The sequence below is a fragment of the Vombatus ursinus genome, unplaced genomic scaffold (assembly GCF_900497805.2).
Source record: "Vombatus ursinus unplaced genomic scaffold, bare-nosed wombat genome assembly UNPS02014176.1, whole genome shotgun sequence".
Lineage (NCBI taxonomy): Eukaryota > Metazoa > Chordata > Mammalia > Diprotodontia > Vombatidae > Vombatus > Vombatus ursinus.
Genome location: NW_020953954.1, coordinates 344,754 through 360,904, shown reverse-complemented (window position 1 = coordinate 360,904; position 16,151 = coordinate 344,754). Strand labels below are relative to the sequence as shown.

The 16,151-nt window shown below is 54.2% G+C and overlaps 1 protein-coding gene across 2 annotated transcripts in view; it reads right to left on the bottom strand.

Moving 5' to 3' along the window:
* Nucleotides 1-11,458, bottom strand: part of PTDSS2 (phosphatidylserine synthase 2) — a 36,349-nt gene extending 24,891 nt beyond the window's left edge. For both annotated transcript variants that reach the window (XM_027860134.1, XM_027860135.1), the window contains exons 1-3: nucleotides 11,289-11,458; nucleotides 3,647-3,748; nucleotides 1,159-1,241 (exon numbers count right to left, since the gene is read on the bottom strand). In XM_027860134.1, coding sequence (XP_027715935.1) covers nucleotides 1,159-1,241; nucleotides 3,647-3,748; nucleotides 11,289-11,458 — 355 coding nt within the window. The remainder of the gene's footprint in view (nucleotides 1-1,158; nucleotides 1,242-3,646; nucleotides 3,749-11,288) is intronic.
* Nucleotides 11,459-16,151: the final 4,693 nt, after the last annotated feature.

Sequence of the window (16,151 nt, the reverse complement as noted above, 5' to 3'; positions counted from 1 at the left end):
GAAATGGACCAGAGGTGCAGCAGAGGTGAAATGGAACAGAGGTGCTGCAGAGGTGGAATCGATAGGCCTTGACATCATATTGGATAGGGGCACAAGAGAGTGAGGAGGAGTCCAGGATGACTCCTGGGTTGTGAGCCTAAGGGACTGGGAGGAGGGCACTGCCTTCCACAGTCATAAAAAAAGTGAGGGGTGGAGGAGGAAGGGTTGGGGGTTGGGGAGGTTAAGATCACGAGCTCTGCTTTGGACATATTTAGTTGAAGGTGTCTGCTGGATGTCCAGTTCGAGACGTCGGAAAGGCAGCTGGAGATGCAAGATTGGAGGTCAGCAGAGAGGCTGGGGCAGGAAAGGGAGATCAGAGCATCATCAATATGAAGAATGTAGCTAAATCCATGGGAGCTGATGAGATCACCAAGCGTAGTTTAGAGGGAAAAAGAGCAGAGGGTCCTGGACAGAACCTGAGGGTCACCCATGGTTAGAGGGCATGATCTGGAGGCGGATCCAGCCGAGGAGATTGTGGAAGAGTGGGCAGAGAGGAAGGAGGAGAGCCATGAGGTGGGGAGGGGTGTCCTGAAATCCTGAAGAGAAGAGAGGATCCAGGAGGAGAGTGATCACCAGTGTCCAAAGTCACAAAGAGGTCAAGGAGAAAGAGGACTGAGAAAAAAGGCCATTGGGGATCTAAAAGACGGGGGCTAAATCTGCCTGGGTCACCTGAATAGAAGACTCCAAAGCCTTTCTGGGTAAGATGTGGAGAAGCACTTTGCAGAGAAGCAGATCTACGGTTGCAGTCAGACGCACAACCTCATTGGATGGACGGACCTTGTGCTCACTCTGGACTGTGTTGGCAGCCTCCCCCCCTCCCCCGCCAGTCTCCCGATGGCTTGGCCAGGCCAGAGTTCCCAGGCCCCTGTGGGGACCTCACCCAGCATCCTTGGGAGCTACGGAGGGCACTAAACCCCACCCTCTCGTCAGAGGCTACCCACTTCCCATACGGTGGCCAACCACTGTTTCCCCCCAGGAACCTCACTTCATCCGTACACCTGGAGAGGCTCAGGTCACTGCCCCAAGGGCTCTTCAAAGCAAGCACAGCCTTGTGTGCCCAGTCACCAACAGCCACCCTTAAGGCCAATGCAGTAAATCCAACAGCGAATGGCAAGTTACCTGGGTGAGGTCTGGAGAACGGTCCGTCTTTGGCCTGTGTGACTCCAAAGCACAAGAAAACCAAGATGCTGGCCACGACCCCTCTGAGGACAAAGAGCAAAGAGCCCTTCAGTGTCTGTCCCACTGGCCCCATGCCTGGGATCTCCAAGTCGCCTCCCCCTTTAGGCTGCCCCCCAGGACAGCAGCCCAAGAGCCAGGCCCTTCTATTCCAAAGGGGCTCCCCCTCCTCTCCTCTTCAAGAGAGTTGAGTCCCATACAGACTTGTGAGGCAGCTAGGGGCACTGCCCCTAGAGTCAGGAAGACCCTGGGCAAATGCTGAACCTGTTTGCCTCAGTTTCCTCATCTGTGAAATGGGGGTAATAACATCCCAGGGTTCCTGTGGGGATTCAAATGAGGTAACATTTGGAAGGTACTTGGCACAGGGCCTGGCACACAGTAGGTGCTATACAGATGCCGATTCTGTGAGTTCCCTTTTGTGTCCTCTCCTCTCCAGCAGATCCCTGAAAGCAGCTCTGTGCTTGGGGAAGGTTACAGCACAGTCACCATCCATCACAGCCCACACCCTGCTTTGGTGTGTTCGATCAAACTTCCAACTACCAGAGAGCCCCTTGATTTTAGCTTGGACACACTCGACCCCAAGAAGCTGCTAATTTACTCTCTAGCCTCCCTCCAAAAAGCCCAGGAGGTTGTCTTTAAGGGGGCACGTTGGTACTAGGGACTCTGGCCCCTCAGTGAGATGACAAGCTGCAGAGTTTGCTTGTCCATGGAGGACCCTGGCAAGAACACCACTGAGGGCTGATGTGAGCTCAACATGAACTAAGGCTGCCAATGGGGGAGCTCTTCAATCCCTCAGAAGTCCCCTCACTAAAAACAAGATCTGACTCAAAGCACTAGTGAAAGAAAAAGCCTCAAGTATCTCTGACCCACCTGAAGTTGCAGTGAGTGCCAAAGGCTCAACATCAATGCACCAAAGACAGAGCACACAACTTCTTATAGGAAAAGTAAAATGACTTACAGGAGGGGACCTCAATTTACCCCTCTCAGAGTAAATCTAACCATAAAATAAAAAAGAAGTCAAGGAGATGAATGAAATTTTAGAAAAGTTAGATATGACTGACCTTTGGAGAATACTGAACAGGAATAGAAAGGAGTATATCTATTTCTCATGTGTGCATGGCACCTCTACAAAAATTGACCGAGTATCAGGACATAAAAACCTTACAAAGAAATCCAGAAAAGCAGAAATACTAAATGCATCTTTTTCTGAACATGATGCAACAAAAAAAAAATACATTCAAAAAAGAGTCTCTGAAGCAGAGACAAAAAGTTAATTGGAAACTAAATAACCTAATTCTAAAGAATGAGTGGGTCTGAGAACAAGTCACAGAAACAATCAATAAAGTCACTAAAGATCATGACAACAATGAGACAGACAATGTTCCAAAATTTGTGTGTTGGAGCCAAAGCTACTTAGGAGAAAATTCTTATCTCTAAATATATCAATAAAAAAAAAAGAGAAAAAACAAATTAACAAATTAAGCATGTAACTAAACAAAAACTAGAAAAACGGCAAATTAAAACCCTCCCAATTAAACAACAAAACAGAAATCCAGAAAATCAAAGGCAAGATTAAAAAACTGAGTCAAAAAAAAAAAACCCCAAAAAACCCCAAACAAAACATTAAACCAATAAGTAAAGCTAGGAGCTGATTTTATGTAAGAAAGAAAAAATAAACCATTGGCTAAATTGATTTTTAAAAGAAGAAAACCAAATTACCAGTATCAAAAGGAAAAAGGGTAAATGCACAACTAACGAAGATGAAATTAAAGCAATTACTGAAAGCTATTTTGCCCAACCAACTGCCAATAGTACTGACAATTTAAATGAAATGAATGAATTATTTACAAAAATATAAATTGCCCAGATTAAAAAAAGAGGAAATAGACAAAGAAATCAAACAAGCCAAATATGAGCTCCCTAAGACAAGAAACTCAGGACCAGATGAATTTACAAGCAAATCCTACCAAATATTTCAAGAACAACTAATCCCCCAAAAATAGGTAAAGAGTCCTACCAAATTCCTTCTATGACACAAATACAGTTTTGATACCTGAACCAGGGAAAGCGAAAGCAAAGAAAGAAAACTATAAACAGTTCCATTTCTAGAGCACTGAAGGCAGCCACCTGCCATTTTCTCCCCTCCCACCAGCCCGAAGTCCTTTGGAAGCACGTGGAGCACTTTATCCCCGACGGACCTGTCACACACTCAAACACAAGCAGTTGCTGGGGTATGCCGAGGCCCTAGGCCGGGGGGACAGGCACAGCAGGAACAGCTCCAGAACAATGGCGGTCCTGAGCTTCATTGTCGAAGAGGGGCACAGGCACCTCCCCAGGACACTCCCGATGAACCCCCCTTTCTGTCTAATCCTTGCTGGCTGTAACTCGGGGGAAGACAGGCCCAGGAAGCAGGCCTGAGGCCCAGGCTCACCGTTTGGTGTTGTAGGCAGTATCCTGAGGAGTCTCTTCCAGCAGGGTCACGTAGCCAAGGGCGCAGGTGAGGATGAACAAGACCGTTAAGGTGTGAGCTCTCCTGAAACACATGCGAAATGGGAAGTTACAAAAGTCGGGCGCTTTCACTCCATCATTTGTCATGCGCACTTCCAGGGTCATCAAGCCTCACCTAGACTCAAGCTCTGACCCCAGACCTTCCTCCCTCCTCACACCTTCCCTCCTGGCTCTGCCCATCAGGGCAGACTGTGTGCCAGGCATCGTGCTAAGCCTGGGCATACAAGGGAGGCAAAAGCCAGCCCTGCCCTCAGGGAGCTCCCCGTCTCCGGGAGGAGACAACACGTGAACAAGGATGTACAAACAACAAACATACAGGCTAAAACGGGAAAGGTCCACAGAGGAAAGGAAGTTACCGAGATTAGGGAGGCCTGGGATTTCAGCGGGGACCTGAAGGAAGCCAAGGAAACTGGGGAAGCACCCCATGCCAGGAACAGCCAGCACTTAGCCCAGTACCTGGCACATAGTTGGTGCTTGCAAAGTACATGGAGGGGAAGATGGTTTTGAAGAGGATTTATGTGTGTGACCCTAGAGGGAACAGGGAGCCCCTACAATGTACTGAAGGGGGGGGACATATGGTTGGACCCGAACCTAGGAAGATCACTTTGCGGGGAAGATGCGCGGGGCGGGCTAGGGAGAGACCCGAGGCAGGCAGACTCACCAGCACTTATGGCCAGGGTCCTGGTCTGAGGCTGAGAGCCTGCCCCAGGGCAGGGGCAGTGTCACAGGAGAGAGAAGGGGGCGTCCTGGGGGCTAGGGTGAGGGTAACTACCTTCCATACAAGGTCTCCCCTGGGACAGCCCTCAGCACAGTGCCTGGCACACAGTTAAGTGATTAATAAATCAGTGCAACGATCGAACGTGATTCCTGAGGACCGATAGAGAAGGCCTGTCTGAACACATGTGTGGCCAATGTGGGGACTCGTTTTTCCTGACTCTAGAGATAGGGCCCAACGATCAGTGACTGACTCTCTTTTCAGTGGGGAGGGAGAAGTGAGATGGAGAAAACATTACAAATGAATTTGAATACTGGCTTCACTTTCCGGAGGCAGAGAGGACTCTGGATCCTACAACCCTCTCAGGAAGGCAGGGCTTCTGAACTTTATCTGTGTCCCCCTGGTATTCTGGTGAAGCTCAGAATGCTGTTTTCAAATGTATAAAGTGAAACACAAGCATTTATAAAGGAAGCCAATTAAACTGAAACAATGATGAAAACACCTATTTTTCTAAGAGCCCAAGTTCACAGACATTCCCCTGCAAATCTATCCTCAGACCCCTTGGGAATCTGCAGACACTGGGTGGAGATAAGCCCTGGCTCAAAGATTTAACCTGAAACTTCTGAACCTGCACCCCACAGGCCCATCCATGAGTGCTCATGTTGGGCAAGGGCACTGAGCAGGCACTGGGACAGACAGCTGAGAGCTCCCCCCAAAGGAGGAGGGGGCTGTGAGAGTGTCCATTACATCCCATGAGAGGGTCTGCCCAAAGAACAGCTTGAACCTCCAGGGAAGGAAGGCACATCACCCAAGGCCCACACTCCTACACCAGCAAAAACCAGAAATTCAGACCAGGCCAAGGAAAGACCACAAAATAGTGAGAAATTAGAGGAAGTAGCTCCTTCTGTCCCAGAATGGCAGGAGACATCAGCCAGAAGCCTGCAGGCCACAGGAAAGGAGACCACTAGGCAAAGCCAACCCCAGCCCACGGCTCCCCAGCGTGACCACAAGTGGCCTAGCGGGCTCTGCATCCAAAGGCTCCCCCAAAAATCCCTGAGGGAGGTCAGAAATCTAGAGGACACCGTGGAAACCAAAAGTACCAGGGAGCAGTGCCCCTGGGCCTCACTCAGGTGTCCAAGGGCTCCCAAGCCCTCTGTCCTGAGACAGAGGCCCACAGCGGGCCAACCACAGCATCCCACCCCAGCAAGCAGAAGAGGCTGCTGACCACTGGGTGGGCTGGGCCACATCTGAGTACCTGTTGCAATAGGTTTTTGTTCTCTAGGCTTTTAATTGAAGGGCTGGGTAGGGGTGGAAGTGGAGGGGGTGGGGAGAGGTGGGGTAAGCAACAATAATGCCAACAAAAGGGCCAGTGGGAAAATGTGAGCTACACCTAAGAGAACATAGGGAAGGATGGACATATAGATGGATGGACGGACGGACGGATGGACAGATGGGTGAATGAATGGACGGATGGATGGATGGACAGATAGGTGGATGGAGAGATAGATAGATGGATAGATGGACGATGGGTGGATGGATGAATGGGTGGGTGGATAGATAGACAGATAGATGGATGGATGGATGGACAGATGGGTGAATGGATGGACAGATGGATGGATGGACGGATGGACAGACAGACAGCTATGAAAGGGGTCACAGAGCTGGTTGCATCCTTATGAGGCCTTCTGGAGGCAGCTGGCTTCCTGGCAACCTTCTGTTTGTGTTCTGCTAGGAATACGGAAATGCTTATTTTGGGGTGTTCTGATTTCAGAATAAAAACCCTCTCAACTTTTCCAAAAGAGTATCTATGCTTCCCAGGGAAATGTGGTCAGCAACCTCTTGCTCAGAAAAGAACCAGAATCTCCTGTGGGAGGCTCTGGAGTCAGGCATCTCTTTCTTACTCATGAGGCCTTCTTTCCTGTCAAACCAGTACCAGGCCCTGACTCCCCACCCCCACCCCCAGCCCTCAGGGGCTTCTCTCCAAACAGTCAAAGGTTATTCTTGCATTCAGGAAACCCTGTGAATTCTCACTGCCACCCATATGGCTCTGGCCTCCTGCTGGGCCCAGCCAGTCCTGAGGGGTGAGGGTGGGGGCAGCCTGCTGAATGGGGCCAAAGGCAGAGTCTCGAGATTCTTTCCCCCAAGAACCTCAAACAGATGCCACCCTGTGCCAAGGCAATGAAGCTCCTGGGACTACCAAAGCCAGGAAGGTCCCAGGGACGGACTGTGATGCTTTGTCCCTTCTGGAGCCCAAGGTCACAGGATATCAGAAGTGCAGGAAAATTGTAGCTAGGCGTGGTAACCCCAGGTGGCCCAAGGAGAAGAGTTGGGTACTGTGAGCTTCCAGCTTAGGCAAAGAGGGGAGAGCGAGGGAAAACGGAAAAGGGGGGAAAGAAGAGGGAAGGGGAAAGGGGAGAAGGAAGGAGGGAGCAGGGAGTGGAAAGTGAAAGAGGGAGGAGGGAAGGGGAGGAGGATGGGGGGGAGAGAAGGAGGAAGGGAGAGAAGAGGGGAGGAGAAGGAAAAAATTCTTACAAATGCTGAGCCAAGTATGCAATCACCCCACTCAAAACTAAGGCTTCCTGTGCTGAAAGAATCTGTTGGGAGATTCTGGAGAAAAAAACTGCTTTGAAATAGGAATTTCAACTTGCCTAAGGCCACAAAGGTAGGAGGCCCAGGGGCATGATTTTGAAGCCCGATTCTCCTCAGATTCTGGCCAGAAGCAGGGGCCTAAATGATGCAGTCATCTTGACTTTTCTCTCTCCCACAAGGATCCCTCAAAGGCAAACCCAAGACTCCGCGAGCTTTGCCTCAGGTGGCCTGACTCCTGAGCTCCAGGACCACCAAGGCCCCCGGACTGGTTTAGGACAAAGTGCTGGATGACTATGAAGAGGATCTGGGAGATTCAGCCAGCATGCACTCCCTCCCTCCAGGCTAACGTCCAAGTTGCCATGAAGCCATTCCTGACTCCTCTCTGGACCCCAATCATTCCCAACACGACCACCCAGTCTCCCTCTTAGAGCCGATGTCCATACCATCACCCGAGATCCCCGAGACACATCCTCTGGTCCGAGAGTAGAGCAGGCCGAGCCAGGCCAGGCCAAACATCCCAACTGGCGGCCGTGGTGACTGGCCACTCACACTGCTTGGGTGAGCCAAGAATCACCAGCTCCACACCTTCTGCCTTCACCCCTCCCCCACTTCCTGAGGCCCTGGCCATGAAGACTCCATGGGCTGGGCCGGGCAGGGAGGGCCAGCAGATCTTCTGTCAGCTATGGGGCAAGACCCTCCAATGTGTTATTTCCCCAAATGGGAAGGTGAACTCCCTTCCATCTGGGGAACTTTCTCATTCGTTCCTTCACGGAGCTCTTGGTCCCCTCCTGTCTCCCACCATCTTTCAAAGATCACAGACCAGCTCGTCCAGGAGGCCAGGATGCGGCTCTCTGACCGACCCCGAGGACCTTCTCATCGCTTTGTTCAGTGGGTCATGGCCACTCATGGAAGAGCTGAGCCTCCTTTCTAGCCTCCTGGCCCTTTGTCCCTCACACTTCCCCAGGCTGGTGAGAGCTGGGCATCGGAAGCCAGACATCCACAGGCAGACGGACGCCCGGATAGCACAGAGTTTTCCCGCTCAAGTTCCCTGGGAGAGGGAGAGAGAGAACATGGGGTAGTCCCTCACCCACTCCACCCGCTCTGAGCAATTCCCAAGGCCGGGGCCGCAGGGACCCCAAGGAGCAGACGGCACAAAGCTGGACAGGAATGCCGGCCGAGTCTCCCTGGCTGGTGCCCCGGGGGGTGGGGTGGGGTGAAGGTCCAATGACCACCTCTGAGCCTACCCCCTCTTTTTTGCCCAACAACTCCAACTGTCTGCGGGCCAAAGCCCTGCCCTCCTGCAGGTGACCCAGAACTGGAAGCTTTCCTCAGGCCTCCCCACACCCTTCCTCTCTCATGCCTGGGGCTTGGTCCCCTCCCTGGTCTTCCTGCTTTGGGTTTTCCCCCTCACTACTCCATCCTTCTCACAACTTCTAAAATAATTTTCCTCTAACCCTGCTCAGAGGAGAAAAGGCAACCCCCTCCTCCGTTGGGCAATCTGGGTGCAAGCCACCTTTGCCCACCTGCCTCCCTTGACCCCTCTCCACCAACTGTGCTGGGCCATGACCTCAACAGCCTTCTTCTCCTCTCCTCCAACAGAAGCCAAACCCCTCTGTAGGGAGAACAGATGCCTCCCTGCATCATCACAAAGAAATCCTTCCTCTGGCCAGTTGTCCACACAAGACCTCTCCCAGGAGCACCCTGGGGGAGATGGGACTGGGAGACAGGAGTCTCAAACTGTCTGGAGCCAGATGTGGCAGTGGGCAGCAAACTCAGCCAGCAAGGGCTCACAGGGCCACTGCCCAGAAGCCACGAGCCCTTGGGGACCACTGCATCCAGCTGCCTCAGGAAGGCCTCCTGGGAGCACGTGGCAGCTGGGGATGCACCCAAGGGGGCCTGATTCCGCTCAAGGGTCCGGGAAGCAATAAATACGAGTGAAAAGGCCCTGGCTTCAGGTTGCAGGTAAGGGGTCCTGACAAGTGTCTCTCCTTGGCTGACCCACAGTTCCAACTAGATTGTCTTTCATTCAGAAAGCATTATGGGGCACCTCCTGTATGAAAGAAACAATGGAGGTGCCACCCCTCCCCAGCAGTCCCTGCCCAGCCCAGCACCAAGGTGGGGAACCCCTGGCTGCCTGGGATTCCACCTGAGGGCTTAGCCTCTGAAGCCTCCAGAACCAGCACGTGACCTGCTCAGACCTGCTCTTCCAGCAACCAGCTTAGGGGCACAGTGGAGGATGGCTGGGGAGGGGAGAGCCCAGGAGAGAGAGAAGCGAGGGCCTGGAGGGAGGTGTGTCCACACACTGGATATGGGAGTAAGAGAGCGGAGAGAGGAGTTTTGGGGGGAAGATAAGGCTTTGTTTTGCCTTGGGAACGTGAAGGTGCTGACGTCCAAAGTGGGGTTGGACATGTAAGCCTGGGGAGGTTGGCATGTCGAGAGGATAGCTGAAACCTTAGCTTGGGCAGAACTTTGGGGAACCACTGACCAGGAGGCAAGGCAGCAGGGATGACCAAGGACGACAGATACAGACATTAAGAAGGGAAAGTAGGAAAGAGCAGCGGATGGCCAAGAGCACCCAGGGCTGCATTTAGGGTCCTTGGGGATGCTGGAAACAGAGGAAGGGGAGGGACCAGGTCTAGGCCAGTGGGGGTGGAGGGCAGGACCCATCAAGGGCCCAAGGAGACAGACAAGAGAGGCTCTCTGCCCTGCAGGTCCTAGGAAAAGAGAGGAAGAGGATGAGGGAAGCCAGGAAGCCACCCACCCTCCCGGGGACACCAGGACTAGGTGAGGAGGGAAGTAGAAAGGAGTGCAACCCTCTGACCCCTAGGTCTGTGCAGACCCATCTGGGAGCTCAGCTCTGTTCCCTACCACCCACACAGCCGAAGGGCAGGTGCTGGGAAAGAAAGGCAGCCAGGGAATCTAGCTTCAGACACTTACAAGCACTGTGACCTTTGGTAAGGCCCTTCACTGCTTTGTGCCTCAGTTTCCCTCTCTGTAAAATGGGGATCTGAACATCCCCAACTTGCCAGAGCTGTGGTGGGGAGCACTTTGAGAACACTAAAGGGCTCTAGAAAGGCTGGCTCTTATTTACCATCGCCATCATTATTAATGACCTCTCGGAACCTTAGCTTCCTCCCCCGTAGACTGGAGAGGACGCCAGTAGCCCAACAGCTGTTTGGTGGCCTTGATGTCGTTGATTCACCTGACCCACAGGGCAGTGTGACCACCCGTCTTGGTGATCTGTGTTAGGCAGCGGCCCAGAGGAGATGAGAGCCAAACCATCCCTGTCCTCCAAGTTCCCCAGACTCCCAAGTTAGGCGTTATCCTGGACCCACCCCCAAATCCAATATGGTGCCAAGACCTGTTGAATTCACCTCTGCACCATCCCTGGTCCGTTTCACCTCTACACCATTTCTGATCCATCAGGCTTTAGCAACACCTCGCCAATACTTCCTTCTCTCCTGAGACACTGCCACCCTCCCAAGTATAGGCCCTCACATCCCCAGGCCTGGTCTACTACAACACGACAGACGGTCTGTCTCAAAACCCCCCCCCCCCCCCCAGTCAATCTTCCACTTAGGTATCAAAATGATCTTCCTAAAGTGCAGGTCATTCGGAGCCCTTCATAACCTGCCCCTTCCGCCCTCTCCAGTCTTCTTACGTCTTATTCTCTGACACACACTCTTCCAGGCAGTGACCCTGGCCTCCTGGCTGTCCCACCAACAAGACCTTCCGTCTCCAGATCGAGCCTCTGCCTGAAATGCCGTCCTGCCCCAACTTCCCTGGCAGCCTTTAAGTCGTACCCGAATTCCTGATCCCACCGGTGCCTCCCCAGCGTGGATTACTCCCATTTATCCGCTGCACACATAGCGGCCCCTGGAGACTCAGAGCCCACGAGGGCAGGGAACGTCAGCACAGAGCCTGGTACACAGTAGGCGCTTAATCAATGCCTGCTGATGACCTACAAGAAGCCTTGCCCGACCCTCGGCCACACCGCGGGGGGTCTCCTCTAGGCTCTAGAGACGAGGGGTCCGCGACACCGCCAGGGCCAAAGAAAGGTCAGAGGGTCAAACGGGGGAACTCCGAACGCCGCGGCAGGGATGAACGCGGGTCACGGGGTCAGATACGGCGATGGGGGAGGGGCTCCCGGCGCCTTCCCGGAGGGTGGTCGGCAGTGGGGGGGGGAAGGGCACGGGCCGGCGCGGGGGCGCGCGCCCCCTCCCCGCGGACGCGAACACCCGCGCGCCCGCCCGCCGCTCACCAGAAGAAGGTGTTGGTGCCGTCGTCGTAGACCTCGGACTCGGTGCTGCGGCGCGCCCCTGCCCCGGCCCCTGCCCCAGCCCCGGGCGCGGGCTCCGCCGGCGGCCCTTCCAGCGAGGCCTTGCCCTGCGGCCCCGGGCCCGGGGCGCCCCTGCGCTCGACCCTGCGCATGGCGTTGGCGTTCGTGTTGGCGTTGGGTCTACACTGCTCGCCACCAGCTTCGGCCCGGCCCGCCCGCTGCGCCCCGCCCCCGGCCCGCCCCGCACGCAGGGCGGCCCGGCGCATGTCACTGGACGCCAGTCCCGGGCCGCCAGCCGCGCTGTGGCGCCTAGACCCGAGCAGCAGGCCGGAAGGACGCGGGCTGGTTGCCAAGGTGACGCCCTCGCCCCGCCCCTCCGGCGCACACCGCGTTAGATCCGCAGCCGCGCGGCATGCTGGGAAGCGTAGCCACGCCCAGCCTCTCGCACAGCTCCCGGGCCTCACGGCATCCTGGGATTCGTAGTCCCGGCTCGGATTGGTTATCAGGATAATTGACATCCCGGCCCCGCTCCCGCCCGCAGCATGATCGTCCGGGCCCAAGCCCGGGGGTCTCGACGGCAGCCCCAGCAGTCGGGGCCCTCGCTGGCCACTGGCCGGAGGTCCTCGCCCAACACGCATCTGGGTGCGAACCAGCGTCGCTGGGCGCCCTCAATCAATCAGCCCTTGCACTCAAAGACCCTGATCATGACCCAGCCCCCGGCCTCGTCCGCCCCGCTGCGTGCCCGCTCCCCACCCCAGCACCAGCAGAAGCATATGTCCACCCCCCACCACGCGGTCCTGGGGCTCGGCCGGACCACGCCATCCCCGACCTTGATCCCGACCTTCCCGGTGAACCAGGATCAGTCGTCGCCCCGGACCGTGATCTCGCCGCCTTTCAACACAGCCGGGAGGTCTTTCACTGTGACCCCGCCGCCCTTCACCGTGACCCCGCCGCCCTTCACCGTGACCCCGCCCCCTCTGACCATGCCCCCGCCCCCATCTCCAAACCCAGCTTCGCGCTCGGAAGCTATCGGCCTGGCCCCTTTCACCCTGACTCCGCCCCCCTTGAAAGTGACTCTGCCCGTCTTCACCGTGACTCCGCCCCCTCTCGATCTGAGAGCCCATCGCCTGGCCAGCGTGACCCCGCCTCCCTTGGTTCTGACCCCGCCTCCCTCAGCCCCAGATTCCAACTCCATAACCGTGACCCTTCCTCCCCTAACCGTGACCCCGCCCCCTCTGACTGTGACGGCTCCTCCACTTTGACACCCCTCCCCCCCAGCCCACGGGGCCGCGGCCGCGGCCGCCCTGACTCCCCCCAGCCTCTGCCCTGACCCATGGGGGGCCGCGGGGGGCCGCGGGGCGCCGGATGCTGGGCTTTCAATGCACACGCCCCAGGGAGTATCCGTCCCGCGCGTGGGTCCCCGCGGGCGGCACCAGCCGGGGGTGGCTGGATGTCACAGGGCAAGGAGGCTCCAGGGGCTGAGGCGAGGGCCGGAGGGGCGGAGGACGGGAGCCCGCCTGGGACAGCCTGCCCCGTCCCCGGGATTTGGGAGGAGCGCTGTTTGCATTGGCCCCCTCTCTGGGGCCGCGCTCCCAAATGACTCCGACCCTCCCGGGGCGGTCCGGGTCCGACGGTGGGAGTCCCGCCAACCATCAGCCCGAAGACAGTTGGCTCTTGGCAAAGGCGTCGTGCCCAAGGGTCCCAATGTGATTGTCATCGATTGAGCTGATTCCGATTCGTAAGAATAAGCCATTCTCCAATCAATAAATACTCTAAGGATGATGAGAGGCAGTTTTCTAGGGGAAAACACCAGGCTCTCTGTCACCTTATGGAAAAAAAAAACCAAAACACTCCAGATCATTCATCGTTGTTGTTCAGTCTTTCAGGGTTGTTTCTCTAACTGTTCACAGCCCATTTGGGGTTTTCTTGGAAAAGATACTGGAGGGGTTTGCCGTTTCCTTCTCCAGCTCATTTTATAGATGAGGAAACTGAGGCAAACAGGGTGAGGGGACTTACCCAGGGCCACACAGCTAGTGTCTGAGGTTGGATTTGAACTCAGGCCTCTCCCTCTATCCACTGCAGCGCCCCCTAGCTGCTCAACCATTAATAATCAAAGAAGAGCCACAGCTTTAAACCATCCTTAGGTGCCTCCTCAACCCATAACGCTGGCCAAGTTGACAAAAATGGAAAATGAGCAGAATTCTTGGGGTTGGGAGTAAACAGACACATTCACTTACCACTGTTCGAGCTGAGAAACAATTTGGAACTAGACCTAAAAAGTGAGTGACCTATGAATACCCTTTGACCCAATAAATGCCAGTTCTAGGCCTCTGTTTCCAGAAGATGGGAGCAAGAGGAGAAGGACCGCCCCCCCCCCCCAGTATGGGTAGCCGCTCATTTCACAGCAGCTGAGAACTGGGCGCCCGCCTGTCGGTGGCATCAATGGCCCAGCGAGGGGTGGTCTCTGCGTATTGACCTAAAGGAGGTTCAGAGGCCCACGGACTGCACTGTAAGAAATGAGGAAGGGGATGGTTCAGAGAGACCTCGGAAGACTTGGATGAGCAGATGCAGACTCAGAACCTTGCACACAAAGACTATGACAGGGTAACGACAAATGACTGTGGAAGACAGACACTCTGATCCTCTTGGCAGAGAAGGGAAGGGCGCACTAGGGGAGGCCTTCAGCTTTAGGTCACAGCCAAGACGGGAATTTATTTTTTTTGAACCAAGTGTATTTGTTATGAGAGTTTTCTCTTTTGTCTCGAATTAGGGGGTTGGACATGAGAGAATATAGATTTTTATTAATTGAAAAAAATAAAACCTAAGAGGAAAACAGAAGCGACCAAGCATCCCTAAACTACCCTTAAGCCTGGACCACGCCCTCCCACAGATTTCCCCAGTGGCCGTGAGAAGTGTGGCCCTGGGGTGGCTCCAAGAAGCTCTAGTGTGCAAAGTGGCCACAGCCCACTGAAACCATCTCAGCAGGGTTGAGGGTAACCAAGGCCACAAACCTGTTGGTGAGTTAGGAGGCTGTGCACCCCAAGCATGGGAATACTTTGCCGGCAGAATGGCATGTGAGAACAGTTGTTCCAGAGGCCGTGAAAGTGACTGAAGCATGCACAGTGGAGCGCCTAGAGCTTGGTCAGACATTCAAGATGCTGCGGTCACCCACTGCATCCTGGGCCATCGCCAGTCATCCTGACTATTGTCCTGCTTCTGGACTTTGAAGTCTCTGAAAGAGAGAGTGAGGCCGATGACTTTGTGCAACTCTGCCTCACTTCAATCCAATTCGCTGCCAAGTCAAGACATCACCCCATGATGTCATTGGTCCTCTTGGAAGTGAAGATCAAAGAACCAAACATTTGGCTCTGGAGTTCGCAGCCAGCTGTCCTAGAAGTCATCTGTGTCAGTCTGGAGAGGGGCCTCTTTTTGTACCCTGGCGCTTAGGACAATGCCTGGCACGTAGTAGGTGCTTAAGAAATGCTGATTGATTGGCCTTGGATTCTCCCCATCTGACTCTCCTGCTGATAGATAAATGGGGGCATCTCTTCCTGAGCCTGGCTTCCCCAGTAGATGCCATGACTTGCCCCGCAGGGAGAAAAGAACTTTCTCTTCCTGCCGAGAGGGGAAGAGCTCAGTTCTTCCTGGACTTGTGGTTCCCGACTCAAGGAAGAAGAGGAGAGAGAGTTGTGTGGATCTCCTGTGGGGCCTCCTGACACTTCTCATCACCACCACCTTTTGTTAGTTCCATTCTTTGCAAGGACGCTGCGTGTCCTTGTGGGAGAGTGTGCCCAGAATCACGGTGTGGGTGGAGGGAGGGTTGGTAGCGCCTGCTTTCACCACAGCTTCTTAGTAGATGTCTGCTTCGAGCTGATGCTAGTTCTGATTGGCTGGATTGGACTGGACTGGAAGCTCTCTGAGAGCATGGACTGTCCTGACGGCCCCAGCGCCTGGCCCATTGGGAGGGCTCAGCAGATGCTTGTTGAAGCTCCCTGTAGAGGCGTGAGCCCAATGTGAAAGATCACGTGAACAACAAATTGGAGGGTCATGGGAAAAATGCCTTTCAGATCTAGGAGACTAATGCAGAGGACCACACAAGACGAAAGGGACAATTTTGATGACATAAAATTGAAGAGCTTTTCCACAAACCAGTGTAAGGTGGTTTGAAAGGAAGCAGGTTACTGGGAGCATCTTTGCAGTGCATCTCTCATGTCCAACATGCATCAGGAACTGGTTCAAATGTTTAAGACTAACATCCATTCCCCAAAAGATAAATAGTGAAAGGATAGGAGGAGACAGTTTTCAAAGGGTGAAATCTATGCTGTCAGCAATTGTATGAAAAAAGGCCCTATATCACTAAAAGAGAAATGCAAATTAAAGCAGCTTTGATGTTCCGCCTCCCACCTATCTGACCCACAGAGATGTTAAAGAGGGAATGTGGCAAGGTGGGTTCACTAGAGTACCCTATTGTTGGAGCGTGGTCAGGTCAACTCCTCCAGGAAGTCATTTGGAATTTGGCCCCAAAGTTACTCAACTGTGTATCCCCTCCGAGCCAGTAAGACTACTTCCAGACCTGGACCCCAGCAAAATCAAAGGAAGAAGAAAGGGACCCAGAAGGGAACTTGGGAGGAATTCTTGGATAGCGGGTGTTGAGGGAGACACAGGGTGCCCTGGTTTTGGGAAAAAAATGTCTTGGACTGTGGTTCTTACTAGGACTTTTCAGTGATGTGAAGGTGAAACCTTCAAGGTGTAGAAACTGATAGAGGTTAACCAGTTATCAGTGGTATCCAGGAGACACCAACCATACAAATGACATTGGGACCCAAGTCACCCCCTAGCTAGAGG